This window comes from Carlito syrichta, unplaced genomic scaffold, assembly GCF_000164805.1.
Source record: "Carlito syrichta isolate Samal-C Ts95f unplaced genomic scaffold, Tarsius_syrichta-2.0.1 Scaffold316209, whole genome shotgun sequence".
In the NCBI taxonomy this organism is placed as follows: Eukaryota; Metazoa; Chordata; class Mammalia; order Primates; family Tarsiidae; genus Carlito; species Carlito syrichta.
In genome coordinates this window covers 321,709-339,856 of record NW_007260305.1, presented here as the reverse complement: position 1 = coordinate 339,856, position 18,148 = coordinate 321,709, and the positions used below count along the sequence as shown (strand labels likewise).

At 52.2% G+C, this 18,148-nt stretch overlaps 1 protein-coding gene across 3 annotated transcripts; it reads right to left on the bottom strand.

Moving 5' to 3' along the window:
- Positions 1-6,186: 6,186 nt before the first annotated feature.
- NFE2L1 (nuclear factor, erythroid 2 like 1) lies at positions 6,187-17,000 on the bottom strand. 3 transcript variants are annotated; one of them, XM_021706931.1, is made up of 6 exons: positions 16,986-17,000; positions 15,989-16,500; positions 11,034-11,246; positions 10,513-10,602; positions 10,127-10,285; positions 6,187-9,355 (listed from the first exon to the last, which is right to left on the bottom strand). In XM_021706931.1, the coding sequence occupies exons 2-6, from the start codon at positions 16,496-16,498 to the stop codon at positions 8,009-8,011; spliced, it is 2,319 nt and encodes a 772-aa protein (XP_021562606.1). In that variant the 5' UTR covers positions 16,499-16,500; positions 16,986-17,000; the 3' UTR covers positions 6,187-8,008. The 3 variants fall into 3 exon arrangements, with proteins under 3 accessions (XP_021562606.1, XP_021562608.1, XP_021562607.1); XM_021706933.1 differs by lacking the exons at positions 10,513-10,602; positions 15,989-16,500; positions 16,986-17,000 and adding an exon at positions 12,835-12,921; XM_021706932.1 differs by lacking the exons at positions 10,513-10,602; positions 15,989-16,500; positions 16,986-17,000 and adding an exon at positions 12,445-12,886.
- Between the last annotated feature and the right edge of the window lie 1,148 nt (positions 17,001-18,148).

Sequence of the window (18,148 nt, the reverse complement as noted above, 5' to 3'; positions counted from 1 at the left end):
TTTCTGTCTTAAGTTTTACCAGGAACCTTTGTCTTTTATTGCCTTATAAGTTCAGCCTGTTGGAAACGATTTCCACACTTGGATGGTTTTATTTCTTAAACATTGTAGGCTTGAAAATCTGGTGCCTCACCTGTCGTGAAAGGTTCTCACTGTATTAACGCAGAAGACATGTATTAGGCATTTATAATTGCTGCAGAGATTGTAAAGATTGTCAGTCACTTTTTCTGTCTTCGGTATTGTTGAAAGTTGACTTATTTATTGAACACTGTCCCCTGATGGTACTTCCAAACTATGATATATCAGGAAACATGGATCCTTGAGTTGGGTTTTTAGATCCTGTCTGTGGTATGTAATAGATTGTGTGACTTTGGCTAAAATCACCATACCCAAAATTTTCAGAAATTGACCCAGTGCATGAACACTGAGTTAAGTCATCCATTTTCTTTTTCTTTTTCTTTTGAGTCGGAGCTTCACCATTGCCCAGGTTGGAGTGCAGTGGCAGGCTCACAGCCACCGCAGCCTCGACCTGCTAGGCTCAGGCAATTCTTCCACCTCAACTTTACAAGAAGCTGGAACAACAGGCACGCACCACCACGCCCAGCTAATATCTTGACTTATTGTAAAGACGAGAGCTCTCCCAAGTTGTCCAGGCTGTTCTCAAACCCCTGGACTTGAGCAATCCTTTCCACTCAGTCTCCCAAAGTTCTGGGTGTGAGCCACTGTGCTCAGCCCATTTTCTTAACATCATTTTCTTCCTATGATTGTAGAGCCAAAATGGGAACAGACTTGTAATTTTTTTCTTCTTATTTCCGAGTCAGAGTCTCATTCTATTGCCTAGCCAAAAGTACAGTGGCATGCTCATGGCTACCGCAGCCTCAACCTGGTGGGCTCAGACGATCCTTCTGCCTCAGCATTTCAAGTAGTTGGAAATAATAGGTGCACACCACCACACCTAGCTAATTTTTTTATTTATTGTAGTGACGAGATCTCAAGTTGTCCAGGCTGGTCCTAGACCCCTTGGGCTCAGGCAGTCCTCTTGTTTTAGCCTTCCAAAGTGCTGGGGTTATAGGCATGAGCCACTGTGCCCGAGAGACTTTTTTCTTTTCTTTTTTTTTTGAGACGAGGTCTCACCATGTTACCCAAGCTGGTGTCCAACTCCTGGGCTCAAGGGATCCGCCCACCTTGGCCTCCCAAAGTGCTGGGATTACAGATGTGAGCCACGGTACCTTACCTAGACTCGTAATTTTTTGGGGGGGGTGGGGGTTGGAGTCTCTGTCACTCAGGCTGGAGTGCAGTGGCACGCTCACGGCCACTGCAACCTCGAACTGCTGGGCTTAGGCGATCCTTTTGCCTCGGCCTTCCAAGTAGCTGGAACTACAAGCATGCACCACCACAGCTTGCTAATTTTTTGATTTATTGTAGAGATGAGGTCTCGCCAAGTTGCCCAGGCTGGTCTCGAACCCATGGACTCAGTCCTCTCACCTCAGCCTCCCAAAGTGCAGGGATTATAGCCACCGCACCTGGCAATTTGTAATTTTTAAAAAGGGAAATAGGATTTCCACTGAAATCAAATCATTTGAACAGTTGGGCTCTACTCCCTAGCACAAAGCATTTGTTTCAAGTAAACTGATCTGTAGATACTTTTTCCATAAAGCCTCCTAGAGGAGGTTTTCGGGAGACATAAGTGGAGCTGAAGAGGAGGCTTAGAGGAGGTTTTCGGGAGACATAAGTTAAGTGGAGCTGAAGAGGAGGCTTGTTGAAGGTCTGGGTCATGAACATGCCTTCTCTGTGGAGGTCTGGGTGTGTCCTCATGGTAGTTGGCAGTTGTACAGCCATCAGTGGCTAGTTAAGGGAGTTTGGGTGGAGGCGTTCCAGTTCTGTTCTGCACCATCAGATGCACTGAAATGAGACTTCCGCCACATGGGCTGATATTCAGCTTTAGCCTTAACTTTTGGAACCAACTTCATTGTCATTTATGGCATTCCCGAACTTGTAAAAACTGTATCATCCTCCCCCAGGGAAGACACTAAAATGGATATGCTTGCAGTGAAAATTGAGATGAAGATAGATATGCACAGTTTTATCTTCAAAAGACATCACATTTCTAGAGTTAAGATTTAAGGATCAATTTTTCTTAAGTGATTGTTGAAGCCACAAATGCAAAAATGTTAGAAATATAAATAAGCACAACAAAACTTAAGTCTGCTTCAGAAAATATCCAAAGAACATTTCAGGTAGTGCAAAAACATGGTTGTTGGATGGCTTCCATGAAACTGCACCATCATAGACCCAGGAATAGAAGTGCAGATAGGTTATTATTTTAGTTACTATTACAAAAGGACAGCTTGCTAATACAGTGACAGCATCATTATATGAGGTGTTCTATAATGGCAGAACTGGTTTAAAAAAAAAAAAAAGGTTGGAGTCTCTTGTGCAGGCTAGATGCAGTGGCATGATCAGGACAATCATAGCTCATGGCAGCCTTGACCTCCTTGGCTTAAATGATCCTTCCACTTAAGCATCCTAAGTAGCTGGGACTACAGGCACATGCCTCCATGCCTAGCTAATTTTTTTGTTTTTTTTTCTATGTTGCCCCTGCCCATAACTTGATGGAAATACAGATACCACCACCAGGCCAGCATTCAGCTTAGTACAGGAGTCTTGGCTTTCTGCAGTAGTAAACAGTTGTCCGGGAAAGGCATCCTAGATGTGTTTTCGTGTGGGATTACGGAAGTCTGGCAGAGAAGAGCTTAATATCCGAAGACAATTTGCTCTGTGGAACTGCACATGACCTTGGTTTGACTATGTCCAGCATTGAGGTTTTCTTGAAAAGTTAACTGCTTAGTCCTAGCCAATAATAAGTTATGCATCTCATATGGATGACTTTTAACTGACTTTGGCCTTAAAAGTTTCCTGCTGAATGTTGAAGGCAAATGAAATCTGAAATAAAACTATCCTGCTGGTAAAAGCATCACTGGCCCTGCTCCATGGGGGCAAACAGAGCGGTGTCTTTCGGAGATTTTTTCTCTTTTTGCTTAGTTAGGCCAGCAAGGTGGCAGAAGTGAAGCAAGGCAGAGCTACTAAATTTAAAATATGTGCTGACAACTTAGCTTCCATAGTTTTGTTTAAATAGTCTATGTTAAAACATTCAACAGCAGGACGGGTCTGCACCGTGACCTTGTTGGTTTGTATGGTGGTTTGTGGTAACACCAAAGTCAGTTTACCCCATGTGGATTTTTAAGTTCTAGTTAACTCTGACCAACCAAGCCTGCCCCGTTTGCTGTTTGTACTGCCTAGGGTCGAGCTGGGCAGCTTTGAGGCCTGGCTCTGGGACACTAGCCCATTGCTTCAATTACTGCGTCAGCCCTTAGCTGAGGATTGGAAGGTTCAAGTCAGCTAGCTGTATTAGCCTAACTACATTTGACAAAGGCAGAATGCCAGCTTCTAGGTATTTTTTCCACCTCTTCCTAAGTGACTAGGTTCTTTCCTTGGTTGAAGGAGCAACTGGATTAAGTAAAAAATAGTGTGCCAGCCAGGCGCGGTGGCTCACACCTGTCATCCCAGCACTCTGGAAGGCTGAGTGAGATAAGAGAATTGCCTGAGCCCGTGGGTTCGAGACCAGCCTGGGCATCATGGTGAGACCTCATCTCTACAATAAATCAAAAAATTAGCTGGGTGTGGTAGCACAAACCTGTATGTAGTTCCGGCTACTTGGAAGGCTGAGGTGGAAGGATCACCTGAGCCCAGCAGGTCGAGGCTACGGGGGGGTCATGCGCTCCAGCCTGGGTGACAAAGTGAGACTCCAACTCATAAATAATGTGCCACCTATCTCCATTCTGTAGCTTATGCTAGACTGGAAAAGAACCAGCTTTAAGACTTGTTGGTATCTTTGTGTACTCAAGAAGGAAGATAAGGTCTTCTATCCAGCTGATTTTGAAACCACACTCCTTTATGCAAGGTCCCATGCCCTCACACTCCTCCAGAGACAAACTTGTACACTAGATTGCTTCTCAACTAATTCAGGCAGACATGAACTTTCAAAGATCTGGACAGAACAGGACTAGACCTCAACAATAGTGTTAAGGTTCGTAGGTCTTATTGGAGCCCCCAAATGCTCGTTCTCCACTACAAAGATCAGAAGGATGATTGAGTTCTGTGTGAGAAGAAAGTAAAGGTGAAAAGAAAGGTTACATTCTTGGTACACTAACAAAATGACAAGTTGAATGTTTATGTGTCCTCTTCACTTAACCACTCACGCTAAAAGCACATGAGTTTTGCTACAGAATTTCTACACTTGGCTGGGAAAATGACTTCTGGAGAAGCCGACACCAGTCTAGTACCTGGTGTATGTGTACAGGATCAATATGGCTTCTTGCCATCCACCTGTTTACCATGGAGTGCCCTAGACTATTTAGGCTTCTGAAGTGGTTGCTCTCGGTCAGTGGCTACAGGATGAGAGACGGAGATGCTATCTTTTCTACAAGGCACGTATTGTCCAGCTATTTGCCAAACCAGCCTGAAGAGGAGCAGCAGGGTCTGCTCTAGCTCAGGGTGGTAAAAGCAGGAATGACCCCACCTGAGGAAGGCAGGGCTCTGTGGAAAGTACATCCTCACTCATCAGGCTGTTAGCTACTGCTCAGCCTTCTGCCAGGAGGGCGGGAGTCAGCCATGGAGGCCAGGCCTTGACAGACACCAGAGCACCTCTTGAGATCACTCTTTTCCCTCCGTAGCTCTGTATTCTGTCTTTATTGTTATTGAAGTAGCCCCAGCTTCATTGATGAGATCGATTCAGGACAGAGGTTGGAAACAATGGGTCTGTTGCCACCTCAACATGAGGAAGGTGTATGGAAACAACCGTGTGAATGAAGCCTAGAACTGCTTTAGTCAAGACAAAGCAACTCTCCCACCCCACCCTAGCAGGTCACCCTGCAGAGATGTCTGATCAGCCTCTGGCCTGCTCACCTCCACGCCTTACTCCAGGACCTCCTCACTTCCTGCCTTAGTGATAGCTGCCCTCCCTCCACAGGCCCTGTGTCCTCACGTCTTCCTGCCAGAGAGAGCCTGGAGGCTGGAACACCCACTCTACCTGCCAGCAGAAAAAGAGGTCAGCCCCACAGCAGAGCTGACCAACTTGGCCTCAAGCCCCAGCTAATCAGAGTGATCCTAGACAAAACTACATTACATCTCTGTTTAAGGTGGAGGGGGGCAGTGTTAACAAAAATATACTTACTCAGATCAGGGAAAACACTTGCAAAGGGGTAAAGAATTGTTCACTGCTAAATAAGTTAAAATTGTAAAACAAGATGATGAACATTATAATCCACTTGTCTACTAAACAAAAACAGGCTGGAAACAGTGGCTCATGCCTGTAATCCCAGCATTTTGGGAGGCCAAGGCAGGAGGATTGCTTGAGTTCAAGACCAGCCTGGGCAACATAGTGAGACCCTGTCTACAAAAATAAAAATAATTTTTTTTTGAAGCAGGCTTACAGCTCTTTACAGGTTGGGTATTAGAGCAGTTTTAAGACAGGGTCTTGTTCTACTGCTCAGGCTGGAGGGCGGTGGCAGTCATAGCTCACTGCAGCCCCAAACTCCTGGGCTCAAGCCATCCTCCCACCTCAGTTTCCCAAAGCATTAGGATTATAGGCATGAGTCACCACGCTCGGCCAGCAGTTTTTGAACCCTGGACCTGGCTTCCTGCTTCTCATCTCGTTTACATTGTAGTGCTTGTGAAGTGTTAGCTGGTCTCCTTGATTGCTCAAGCTCTCAATGACATGACTACACTACAGTGCACTGCACGCCTTTGGCAGGTGGGACCAATAGAGGAATAACACCACAGTTGAGCTTCAAACTGCAGTAACTGTAGCAAGTGGACAGGTAAGGAGCTGGGCTGGGTGACATTGCTACAGATCGTGGCTCTATACGGAGACCAACAGTTCCGAGTCTGTCCTCAGAGGATTCCGCGGGCAGCCCTCTAAGGAAGTATATGGCAGATAACACCTGCCCAGAAGGCTCCATACGGTACTTAAGATGTTTTTTCTCTTTACAGTCCCACTGTCACCCTCCCAGCTCTCCACCCACCTTCCCATGTGAGCTCTGCTTTAGCCACACGATGGCCAGTCCTCCCCCCTTGGGCCTGTTTCCTTTACTCTCAATTTAAATTCAAAGTGGGGAAAAATTGCACTTGAGAATGAATCATCCATTTTATTTTATTTTATTTTGTCATGTGCTCAACAGCATCTCTTTCTTTCTCTCTCTCTCTCTCTCTCTCTCCTCTCCCTGGCAGGTCACAGAGATAAATTAAAAATAAAGTCTACAAGGAAAATAATTTATAAAAGCACTCCCGGGCTCAGCACCTGCTATCCCTACTGCCCAGTTAGGAACTCCCTAACTGGGAATCGGGATCGGTGCTTCCCCCTCAACTCACTCCTGCTAGTCTGGGGCAGACAGAACTCCAGAGCTGGGCAGGGGTGGGGGCAGCAGTGGCAAACAGTTAAAATAAAGACATTGTGGTCCTGGAACCATCTGGCCACCTTGATGCTCCCATGTCTGCCTCTCCCAAGCAGTCCTCCAGGAGCCTTTGCTAAGCTGGGGCTGTGGAGAAACTGCTGGTGGCTGAGAGCTTGGGGGGAGGTGCTCTCAGCCCCCATTACATGCACTTCTCAATCTCTTAGGAAAAAAAACCAAAAAAGAAAGCAGACGAAGACCTCAGGACAGAGGAGAAAATTCCCAAGTGTTCACACAGTTACACGGAGTCTTATGGCAAAGAGAACATTTAGCAGCTTTGAGTATTGGGGCATCTCCTTTTTACTCAACACAAGCATTCTAGACCCTATAAGTGAAACAGGGCACAAGCCCTAAAAAAATCAAAGCGCAAGAAATTCTAAGAGGACTAGTTTTTGTGTTTTCCCCGTGACAAGCCCAGTGGTTGGCAGGCAGAGGCCTGAGGAAGGGTCACTTCCTAGTGTTGTGCTGAGTACTGCCTGGAAGCTGCGGCACTGGCTTCTCCGCCATCCCCCAGCCGCCCCCCTACCCCCCATTACAGCCCCCAGGAGAGGAAGCCCACGGGCCCAGTCTAGGGGCACTGCCAGCACCCCACCCCAGCTACAAGAGCTACAGGCAGCTGGTGAGGGGACACAAACAAGCGACAGGAAGAGGACAGCATTCACATGCAGGCTCTGATGGAGACAGTGGGAGCCTCAGCTTGGGGTGGCCGGAGCACAGAGGGACGTGGAGTGGCAAGGCAGTGTGTGACATGCGTGGTGTCAAGGCTGCTGCAACATGAGGCCTTGTGACCCTTTCCTGCTCACTCTGCCCTCTGACCCAACACCTCCAAGCCAGTGTTGGGCCTTGGTGGCTCCATTCGGGTGAAACACTACAGGTGCGGACATCCAAGCTCCCCCTCCATGGGGACACCAAAGTGCAGGGAGCAGAAAGAGTTAACAACATCCCTCCCCGACCCCCACCCTGTGTCCAAGTACACCCCTGGGGTGAAATGGGGTTTATCACACCAGTACCTAGGCCCACCAGAGTCGCTCAAACTTGCTGCCTGGAATCCTGGCCAAAGCCAACCTTAACCTTCCCTGATTTCCTTCCCGCTTTGATTTTTTTTGGGTTTCCTTGTTTTCTTCCTCCTTGCTTCCTTCCTGGAATGAGACTTTCTACCACTTTCCTCTCCTCACAGGTCTCTTTCTCCTCCTCCTCCTCCTCCTCCTCCCTGCGTGGCTCCTCTACCTCCAGCCACGCCAGCACCACCCTTGCCTCACAGGAAAGGGTAGGGTGAGGACCCTGTCCACCCAATGGTCTGGCCACTTCCACCCCACCCCAGGGGGGAGCTGAGCCAGACAGCGCCTGCGCCCGCCTCTTCCTGTACACTGACCCGCAGTCATCCCATCTGAGAAGATATATGGATAAGAAGGCATTGGAGTCCCCACTGTAGGTCCAGGTCCAGGCCCAGCCCTTCTCCAGTTTCCGTCTTGGTGAGCGTCAAACCCCCCTTCCTCCCGGGCTCACTTTCTCCGGTCCTTTGGCTTCCGCTCCTGCCGCCGGGCCTGCTGGTCAGCCATCGTGCGAGGGATCAGCAAGACGCTGCCGTCCCCGGCGTACTGCAGCGCGTACTGGCTGGGCGAGTAGGGACGCCCGTTCTCATCCCGCAGCCGCCCAAACACCTCCTGGTACAGGCTCTGGACCTTCTGCTTCATCTGCCGCAGCGAGCGCAGGAACTCCACCTTCTCCCGGAGCAGGCGAGCCTTGTCGCGCTGCAGGTCCTCCACGTCGCGCTCCAGATTGAGGATGGTGTCCAGCTTGCGCTTGCGGCAGTTCTGCGCCGCCATCTTGTTCTTGCCCCGGCGCCGGATGTCCCGGATGAGGCTCAGCTGGGCCTCGCTCAGCTGGTACTTGGACAGCAGCTCGTTGAACTCCTCCACGGGCAGGTTGATGATTTTGTCATTGGTGAAAGGGATCTTCATGGCACGGGCTCGGTGCTCATCCCGGCTCATCTGCTTGTCCAGAAAGTCGGCCTGCTTCTCCTTGCTGCCTTTCTTGAGGGCGCTGGGTGGCGGCAGGTCAGCGGTGTCCAGGGCACTGGGCGCCATGTTGTATGTGTGGTTGTGGCCCACGTGCTCCAAGTAGGGCAGGCAGGAGAGCTGGGACGGATCCTGGTAGCTCATGCGGCAGAACTTGGAATACTCAGGCTGGTAGCCCACAGCACCCTCGGCCTCTTCCAGATCCAGAGTCTCAGAGTCAGAGCTATAGCCAACAGCCCCTTCCTCGGAAAAGGAGGAAGAGGCAGAAGAAGAAGCGGAGGAAGAGGAGGAGGAAGAGGAGGAGGAAGAAGAAGAGCTGCCCTCAGAGCTGCTCAGGGAGGAAGGGCTATGGCTCGAGTCCAAGGAGAGGCCTGAGTCAGAGTCAAACTCCTCCTCGAGCTGGGAGGCCTGCACAGGGTTGAAGCCTTCTTCGATGGCCAGGTCCATGAGGCTGATCTCATCCAGCATGGCTTCATCTAGCAGGCCCCCCAGTGGGTCAGGCAGCTCGGGGCCTGCTGTGTCATTGGCTGTGCCATTGAGCTGGGGTGGAAAGAAGAGCCCTGACAGGTTGGTGGAGCCGAAGGAGGAATTGAGGCTGGTGGAATTGCTGGGAACCAGAGGGAGCAGCGTGGAGCTGCTGGCCACAGGCAGGCTTTCCACCTCGGGGCTGAACAGTGAGAAGTCCTGGCTGCAGCCCCCCAGGGACGCCTGATGCAGGCTGACATTCTGATTGATGGGAGTGTTGGGGGCAAGGCTGTAGTTGGTGCTCAGCGGGTCTCCAGAAGGGGCACTGTACAGGACTTCGCCTGCTGACGTGTTCACCTCCATGGCCTGGGAGGGAGAAGAGCAGCGCTGTTCACTAGGAGCAGACCCTCCCCTGGGGCTCACAGCGGCAGGCCCCCAACAGAGGCATGGCTGCGTGGGCGTCAAGGCAAGTGACTAGAAACCACAGCCCAGTGTCACCCCTGGCCCTGCTTGGTCCACCTGACCTGGCAGAGATGGGTTCCTCTGTGTGGGCTCTACCCTGATGCAGGACTGACCAGCTCCTGGTCATGTCTGGCCAGACTCCCCCATCTTGGAGGAAGAGGAAAAAACACGGACACTGCCTCTTTACTGCACAATCAGCACAGTGAAGACAACCAGCCCGAAGTCAGAAGACATAGCTATACTACTTGCTGTGTGGCCGCAGGCACATCACTTAATCTCTCTGAGCTTCAATGTCCTCAACTCTGAAATAATGCAGGACTGACTAGATAACTGTGAGGGCCAAGTGAGATGGCTGTAAAACACTACATGGATGTCAGTGATTATTAATGTAGAATCTTGGCAGCCCCCAGCCATGCGACTGTCTGCCTGAAGGAAGGGAAGAAGGCACACCTAGAAGGCAGGCTCCGCTCTGGAAGGCTGTCCTGCCTTTTATTTAACCAAGTCTCCCTGCTGACACCACCCACCACTGCCCCCGGGAGACACCTGTACAATGTCCCCCACTTTCCTATGGATCAAAGTGTTACTCTTTCTCTCCCCAGAAATGGAAAAGCAACTGCGTGCTTAGACACCTGACACAAAATCCAGTAGCTGTGTGCCCTGTTCTGACAGTCCTACCTGCATTTCCATGATGGACATGAGATCTTGCCACTGCTGTTCCAAATCAAATGGCGACTCTGTCCCCGTCAGGAGAGGAGACAAGAGGTTGTTCTGAAGAGCTGGGGAGTCACTCTCACTAGGCACTGCTTCTGTTACGCTGGAAATGTCTGCTGAAAACTAAGGAAAACACAGAGGCTTCAACAGGAGAGAAGGAAAAACCACCTGTGCTCTCCCCCCAGAGACCACCACATGGAGTCTGCTTCTTTTTTCCTTCCTTCCTCTGCATTCACCCCCGGCAGCCAAGACAAGGCCAGAACCAAAAGCTGGCCCCTCAGCCATGAAGGGACACGCCAGGTGTGGGCTGCCCTGCTTGCCTGGTGGGCTCTCCCTGGAGTCCTGCTCACCTCAGCATTCTCCCCAAAGGGGCAGGTGGCCTCCAGCAGCCTAAGGCACTCTTCCAGGGACAGGGCCGTCTGGTCCTCCCCACCAGGCACCTGTGGCAACAGCAACTGTAAGTCTGACTGACGTGAGCCTTGGCTGCTTGGGGCTGAAGCCTCTTCCCCAGCACGACTGCAGGCCTGCAGTCTCCCTCCCATTCCTGCACTAATGACTGGCTGTGAGTCCCAAATGCCCAGGGACGACAGGAGGGAGAGTGGAAGAGTCCTGAAGCAAGCAGGAAGATGCCAGATGCTCGGCCTCCTCTGCATTGTCTGTTGCCAAGGCCCAGCCCTTCTGCGTCTGCTGTCCATTCCTCCTTCTGCAGCCTAGCCACTGTGACTTACAGACACAAACCCAAAACAAACATTCAGGTCCCCACAGACACAACCTGCCTCCTCAAAGGGAGGTTTCTGGAAGAACTTCAGCCTGGTTTGTGAGTTTTGGGGGAGTAGGGAGAAGAGAGCTTAGTGGGTAGAGGTGGTGCTACCTGTGCAGGGAAGCTTTCCCCGGTCTCTCCATCCACTAGAAGGTTCCGCGCCAGAGCTTCGGCGCCCTCGCCTGCCCAGGTGTCCTGCTCGCCTCCATCTCGCAGTTCCTTATCCACATCCTGCTCCTTCTGGCGATGACTATAGTCAAAAACCTCACGCCCAGCCCCCAGATCAATATCCTGTCGCCAAAGGATGTCAATCAGATCTATGTCCTGAAAGACAGATCACCATGACTTTAGCTCTCAGGTCCCAAGGCCCATCCCTGTTCTGCCCCTCAGAAGTCCCTCCTAGTGTCACTCCCATTAGTCCTGGGTGGGACCCGTCCCAGCCCTACACCTGCCAGCCCTTATCCCGTGGCTCCTCTGCACCAGCAAGGCTTCATTCAACCATTTGCAGACACCACCCCCACCCCCCAAAAGCCACAGCAAAAACCATCAGCATGACCATCACCATAAAGGTCTGAAGGCTCAGAGACACACCAGGTCAAAAAGCAGGGCCGCCCCACCCCTATATAAGAAAGAAGGGCAAGTCAGGAGACACCTCTTGTCTTGGGAACGGGAGCCCCATAAAACTTGGTTTGGAAGGAGATGGCCATGACAAGCAAGAGTGAACTGTCACGCAGGATTGCTTAGCAGTGGCCAGGCTTGCATCAGCCTGTGGTGCCATTTTATTTGCATAAAGGGGTGGGGTGGGCTAGAGAGGAAGATCCCTGCATTTCCAACCACCTGATGCAGCCAATGACAACGCCATGCTGTCTCCAGCCCTTCCTATGGCCATTCCCCTTTCCCACTGGCAGCAGGAGTACACCCACAGGCTCACCTCAGGACCCATCCCTGCCAGGATTCCCTCTCTCGGTGGATCCCAGCAAGCTGCCTCTCTCCCAGGGGAGCCTCAGGCAGTCAGATGATCCCCACTGGGCACCCCACCCCTGCCCAGGCCAGCTTCACCATGTCTCCTCTCACCAATGGCTCACTCCCTTCCTTACCACACCCCAGGACTCACTGACTCCCCATCAGTCAACCCACTCAAGGACATAACCCCCATCATCACTCAGCTACGATTGCCACCTTGGGCACCAAACTGCCTCCCTCTTGTTCTACCTTGGTGGCTGTTGAACAGTTCCTGCACCACCTGCCACCCCCATTGCCAACAGCATAGAACCCCAATAAATAGAGCCATATGGGCTTCCTATACATGTCGCCCCCATGTGGCCCTCCCCACAAGCCTGAAGAAACCTTAAAAGTGTTCCCTTCCATTCAGGGGTTAAAAAGTAAGACACACACTTTCCAGAAAGCAGCACCCTTAGACCCACCTCCCTTGCCCTAGGCGGGTATCCCCCTCCCATCACGGCCCTCCCCATCCTAGGACCTCCCAGATGTACCACTCCCCTTAGTCCCCACATACACCAACCTGAACAGGAGCCCTGGACCCAGGAGCAGAGGGGGGCTGGGCCACCCGGTGACCAGCCAGCAAAGAGTTAAGGGGCCGGCTGCCTTTGGCATGGCCCCCACCACTGTGAGAGCTGCGGTCCAGGCGGGTCATGGTCTGCGAGATGAGCCCCAGGGCAGCCGGTGCCGGGAAGCCGGACAGGGGGCTGCAAGGAGCTCTTGACTTGCAGGGAGCACACCAGGCTGGAAGGGTGGCCCCTTGCTAGCTCCAAGGGGCCCGAGGAGGGTGCCCCGCCCGTGCTGCTGCCTGGGCGGCCCAGCCCAGCTCCCTTCCTCCATCCTTGAGCAGCCCCCTCCCACCTCACAACCCCAGTTCCACTCAGGCGCCCGGCAGCCCCCACCCTGAGCTCACCGCAGAGGCTGCAGTGAGACGGGACTCCCACCCCATGCTCCGTGCTCAAGCTGCAGAGGAAAGCAAGCGCCCTCCTGGGCCTATCCTCCCGCTCCTCCCTCTCTCCCCCTCCCCACGCCCCCCAAACTTGTTACCTAGGCTGCAGCAAGGAGCCAATCCCCTCCCCCTCCCACCCCGCAGGTCACTGCTGAGGCTGCAGAGAGCCAATCCCCTCCCCCAGGTCAGCAGCTGGGCTGCGGAAAGAGCCAATCCCCTCCCACTGTCGTTACCTAGGCTGCGCCGAGAGCCAATCTCCTCCCCCAAGTCTCCGCTGGAGATGCGGAAGGAGCCAATCCCCTCCCACCGCCTGTTACCTAGCTGCAGACGGGAGCCAATCTCTGCACCAGGGCAGCTGGAGGAGCTGCCGCAAGGAACCAGCCCATCCCTGGGCCGCCTCCGTCTCCTTGAGGAGATGCACCCAGGGGCGGGCAGCCCCACCCAGCCCAGTCAGTCAGCTGGGGTGGCGCAGTGAGAGCCCTGGGGGAAGGGGTGCCACTCTCCTCCCTCCTGTCACATCCTGCTCACCCAGCCCACTCAGGACTGGGCAGACACTCCTCCCGCAGCTTCTCCGGGAATCTAAATTCTTTGCTGGAAGTAGAAGGAGTCTTCCCGTTCCTGAGGAAGGTTGTGACCAGTTCTCAAGGCCAGGGATCACAAGCCAGGCTGGGTAGGAACCCAGGGCACCTAGGCCCACCATGAGCCAGGAGTTCTGTCACCCTAAGATGGGCCAGGCTAGAAGAAAGGGTTTCCTCCAGCCCATGTGCAGCGATGTCATTGCTGGCCAGGCCTAGCCCCAAGTACAAGGAGGGGAGACATAGCCCTGAAGTCCAGCACTTTGGGAGACAGGTGCTGCACAAAGTCCTAGCCACATACAGGTCTTCCACACCTCCTTTCACCCCAGTTTGGCTCAAGAGCATTCTCTGCCTGACCCCTGGCCCACCTCTCTCCCAGCAGGAAAGCCCCTGACAGAATCAGTGTCACAATTCAGCTCCGTGGATGGGTTTTTCAAGGGGAAATGCAGCTCCCTCCTCACTGCCGCTGCCTGGAGCCTAAGGTCAGCTCAGAGACGGTATGTTCTCCCTGGCCACAGCCTGCTCCCAGCCTGGAAAAAGCTGTAAACAGGCCACCCCCCTGCTCTGGGCAGAGTGCCAATCTCGAGGGGAATCCTATCCCTGACAAGGGCCTAGGCTATGGCTGTCCATCGAATAGGCCTGGCAGCGCCGGGGAGCACTGCCACCCCAGGGATAATACCGGCTCCAGCAGTGCCTGTCACATGCTCTGGACCCGGGTATTTTTATCCCTGAGTTGCTGAGGAAATGTTGTTCTAGACACATAATAATCCTCCCTTCCCCCATACCCAGCCTGGGCCCCTAGTGCTGACCCAGCCCACCTCCCAAAGAGAGTAGTGAAGCCTGGGCTCAGGGGAGCACAACCTCAAAGGGTCAAGATACCGATGAAAGCAGGGTCAAAGTCCCATCCCATTCCACCTCAACTCACCCAACTATGTCCCAAACATCCCATCCCACCCCAGAAGAGCTCCCAGCAGGAACAGGAATGGAGCTACCCCTGCAGGGCTTCTAGGAGCAAATCCAGTTGCACACCTCCCTGAGGGAGCTATCCTGGGGTGGGAGCATGGAAGCAGAGGCTGGGGGGCATGATTCTTCTGAACACTGTGCCAAGACAGACCCCACCTGAAGGAAAGAGGAGACAGAAGAGAGGTAGAGTTCCATGTGGCCGCATAAGAAGCTAAGAGGCCCCGAAAGGTAAGAAATGTTCCTGGCTCCCAAGCTCAGATAATCCCAGTCCTTCTCAGAGCAGATCCAGTGTAAGCCAAACCCAGACCACAGCTTCTCAGCACCTGCACTACTGATACTTGGTGTCACACAAATCTGTTGTTTTGGGGCTGTCCTGTGCCATTCAGGATGTTAAGTGGCACCCTTGGCCTCTACCCCCTGGATGCCAGGAGCACCATCCCTCCAAGTTGTGACAACCAAAATTGTTTCAAGAAATTGCTACCTGCCCCCTGGGGGGCAAAATCACCCCCAGTTGAGGATAACTGCCTACAACAAGCCATATTCTTTGATAGCCCCTAAGATTCAGAGAACTGAGCTCAGGACCAGGCATCAACGCAGGGAGGGAGGCAAAAATGTGGCCTGACCTGGTGGACAGAAGCAGCCAAGTTCTGTAGCATCTGTAAAACCTTTTACATCCTTCCATATCCCACCTGGGAAAGCCCAGCCCAGCTCAGTGCAGTCTGGGACTTCCCTAATGGTTGGAGGAGTACAGTGGGCCTTTCCCCAGCTCCTTAAGGCTGGGTGGCAAGCCAGAGCCAGCCAATCAGAGCTCAAAGCAGTCCTATCGTGCTGGTGGGGTAGAAGCAGCAGCAGCCATTCACATCATCAAAGGCAAGAACTGCATCACTTTCTGTCCAGAACAGTAGGTCAGCCACATGACAGGAGGTAAAGATCTCTCTTGACAGCTCAGAGCAAGTTGACTTGGACAGCAGAAGGTTGTCTCTCTTCTGGCTCCCAGACCTGTATTCCCTACTCCCTGCAGTGGGCCTTTAGCAAATAATGGAAGCCCCGGCCCCCTCCTGGTCAAGAATAACTATCCAAATCTGCACCTTGGTTCCAGCCCAGGAGGGCTAAATTATCAAGACCTTACCACAACAACAGGCCTGACCACAAAGGAGGAGAACATCAGGGCATGTATGTGTTTTGATGTGAGGGGAGGTACAAGGCAAGAGTCCACAAGTATTTGTGTCTTAGCAACAGATACACACTGCATCAAAGCCCATCACAACATGACCCCCTCCCCCAAACCCAGGCCTCCGGTAGTAATGTTGAAATTCAAGCAGTAAACACCCTGGCATGTGCTAGGAACCTCCCATGCCCCAGCAGTACATTTAGAGATGGGTCAATGGTTCAACACAGGGAAATGCTCCCAGCCCCCAATCTTGAAGTCAGACAATTCAGCCCATTCCTATTCAAGTATACTCCCCACCCCAAGAACCTATCTGGCTCTTCATAGGGCTTACTACAGAGACCAGAGTCCTTTAGGACCAGCCCACTCCCACCCATCCCAGACCCCACCCACTCACCACAGGGCCACTAACCTCTTTGGTTAAGTCTCCACTGACTGGAGGGGCTACAGCCCCCAAATCCTCCAAATCTTCACTGAATCCCTGCTCCGTTTCGCTTTCTCTCACCCCGTTGTCTGGGCCTGTCACGTCTTGGAGGCCACTGGAACTCTCGAGGGCGAGGCCTGAGCTGGGCTGGCTGCCAGAGACAGACCCCTCCGGGTCCCGGTGAACCAGCCAGGCATTTACCTCAGTGGTTGGCACCTGGAACCTGTCCAGGGCCCTCACCTGACTGAGGAGCCGCCGGGCAGTGAAGTAATTGTCCAGGTCTATGCTCTTGGGGTGGATACCATAGCCATCCAAGGTGTTCCTCAGGTTGTGGAACTGGGTCTGAGTATAGGCAGAACTGGGCCCCAGGATGATCTCCCGGAGCGGGGGGAGCTGTGAGGTCAGGTAAGTATCCACGTCCACCCGCACCCCAATCAAACTCAGCAGAATGGTGAACTGGAGAAGTCCTTCCGTTAAGTATTTCTTCAGAGAAAGCATTGCTGAAGGACCAGAACGTTTATGCTTTTTGGTTTTTAAATCTTCCAAAAGACAAATCAAGGCCACTGCTCTGCCGCTCCAGCCAGCAGGTTACCCTCCTCAGTGCCAAACCCTGTACCCCACCCTGGCAGAACACAGGGGCTGAGCTCCCTGATGGCCCCAGAGGAAAGCACACCCCGTGGAGCCAAGGCCACACTCCAGACCACATTCACTTTTCCCTTCTCCACACCTCACCTCTGAAAGTACAACTGTTCCTAACCCAGTCCAGGCCCTCAGGGCCCACGTGACTTACTGTCTCCACAGTCCACACACAGTCACTTCCTCACTCACATTAGTTGTTCTTTGTAGATTCCACTGCAGGCTGTTCTCAGGAACAGCGGATGGTTTTTGTTTTTTTTTTTCCTTCTCCCTCCTAAGGTTTATTTTCTTTGGCTGAAGCTACAGGCCTTTGTCTTGGGTCAGAGCGTCCCGCCTCCTCCACACTTACCAGGGGGGTTTCCAGAGAAACCTGAAATGGGAATCACAAGAGCAACAGGATAAGAATCCATACTTTTCATACCATGTTCAGGGCAGGAAAATCTTCACGGCAGAAGGTAGAAAACACATTAAAAGGCCTCTTCTATAGGCAGAAGAACACCATTTATATTCTCAGAAACATAAATATAACCACCTGCTCTAGACAGAACAGCTATAAAAGAAAGGTATTAATCACAAAGGATCTCAGTTCTGCACATTAAATCTGCAATATCCTACAAGAAAGCTTGCTTTGGATAAGCAGACAATGCTCAGGGCATCCAAAATATCTTATACTTTGTCTGATCTACCAGTTCTCCTCCCCCCCAAAACAGGGGCATTACCCAGCTTCTATTTTTAGCATGAGAAGCTCATTTCCTATCTTAAAGGAAAGTTGGTTTCCCATCTCTCAGAAGAAAACTACAATCATTGCCCCTTCCAGTTGGAAAGGGGGAGGAGAGATTACTAATGGGTAAGCGTGTGAAAGGACACGAAGACAATGTTCAGGTCACTACTTCACCCAAAAGAATAATGCGTTTTGTTTTCCTAACTTTGAAATCTGACTTCCCTTTCCTATCATCCTCAGATTTAAATTTTTTAAAAAAGAGAGAGAGAAGGAGAGGTATGTATGGGAAGGGAGGCTTTGCAGGATGATCCCGTCCAGAATTTGCATGGACAGTTTTATTTTCATTCATATGACCTTCTGAGCCACAGTAGACGGATATGGCCACGTTCTCAACCCAGACTGCCAAGTGGGGAAGGGGTAAGTCTGTTTTTCAGTTTCTGATCTCGGCTTCTGAGCATCCATTAATCTCATAAGCCGAGACATGCCACTCTCTTCTCACCGCTCTGACCCGTCTACCAACTTCTAAAGGAGAAGAGGGATCCACACACACTCTCATTTGGTCAGAGTACATAAACACAACCGCGAGACCCAGAATTCCTGCTGACGCTACGCTCCCGTTCTCACGCAACCAATCGCCAATTAAGTTCGAGCAACCGGACAAAGTCCCTTAAGGATCGAGGTAGGGGCCGGCCGCGGCCCGAGTCCGGTCCCACCCTGCCCCGATACCCGAGTCCGGTTGAGACCAAGTCGCCATGCCCACTCTCGGCGCCTCAGCTTCCAGCCTCCCGTGG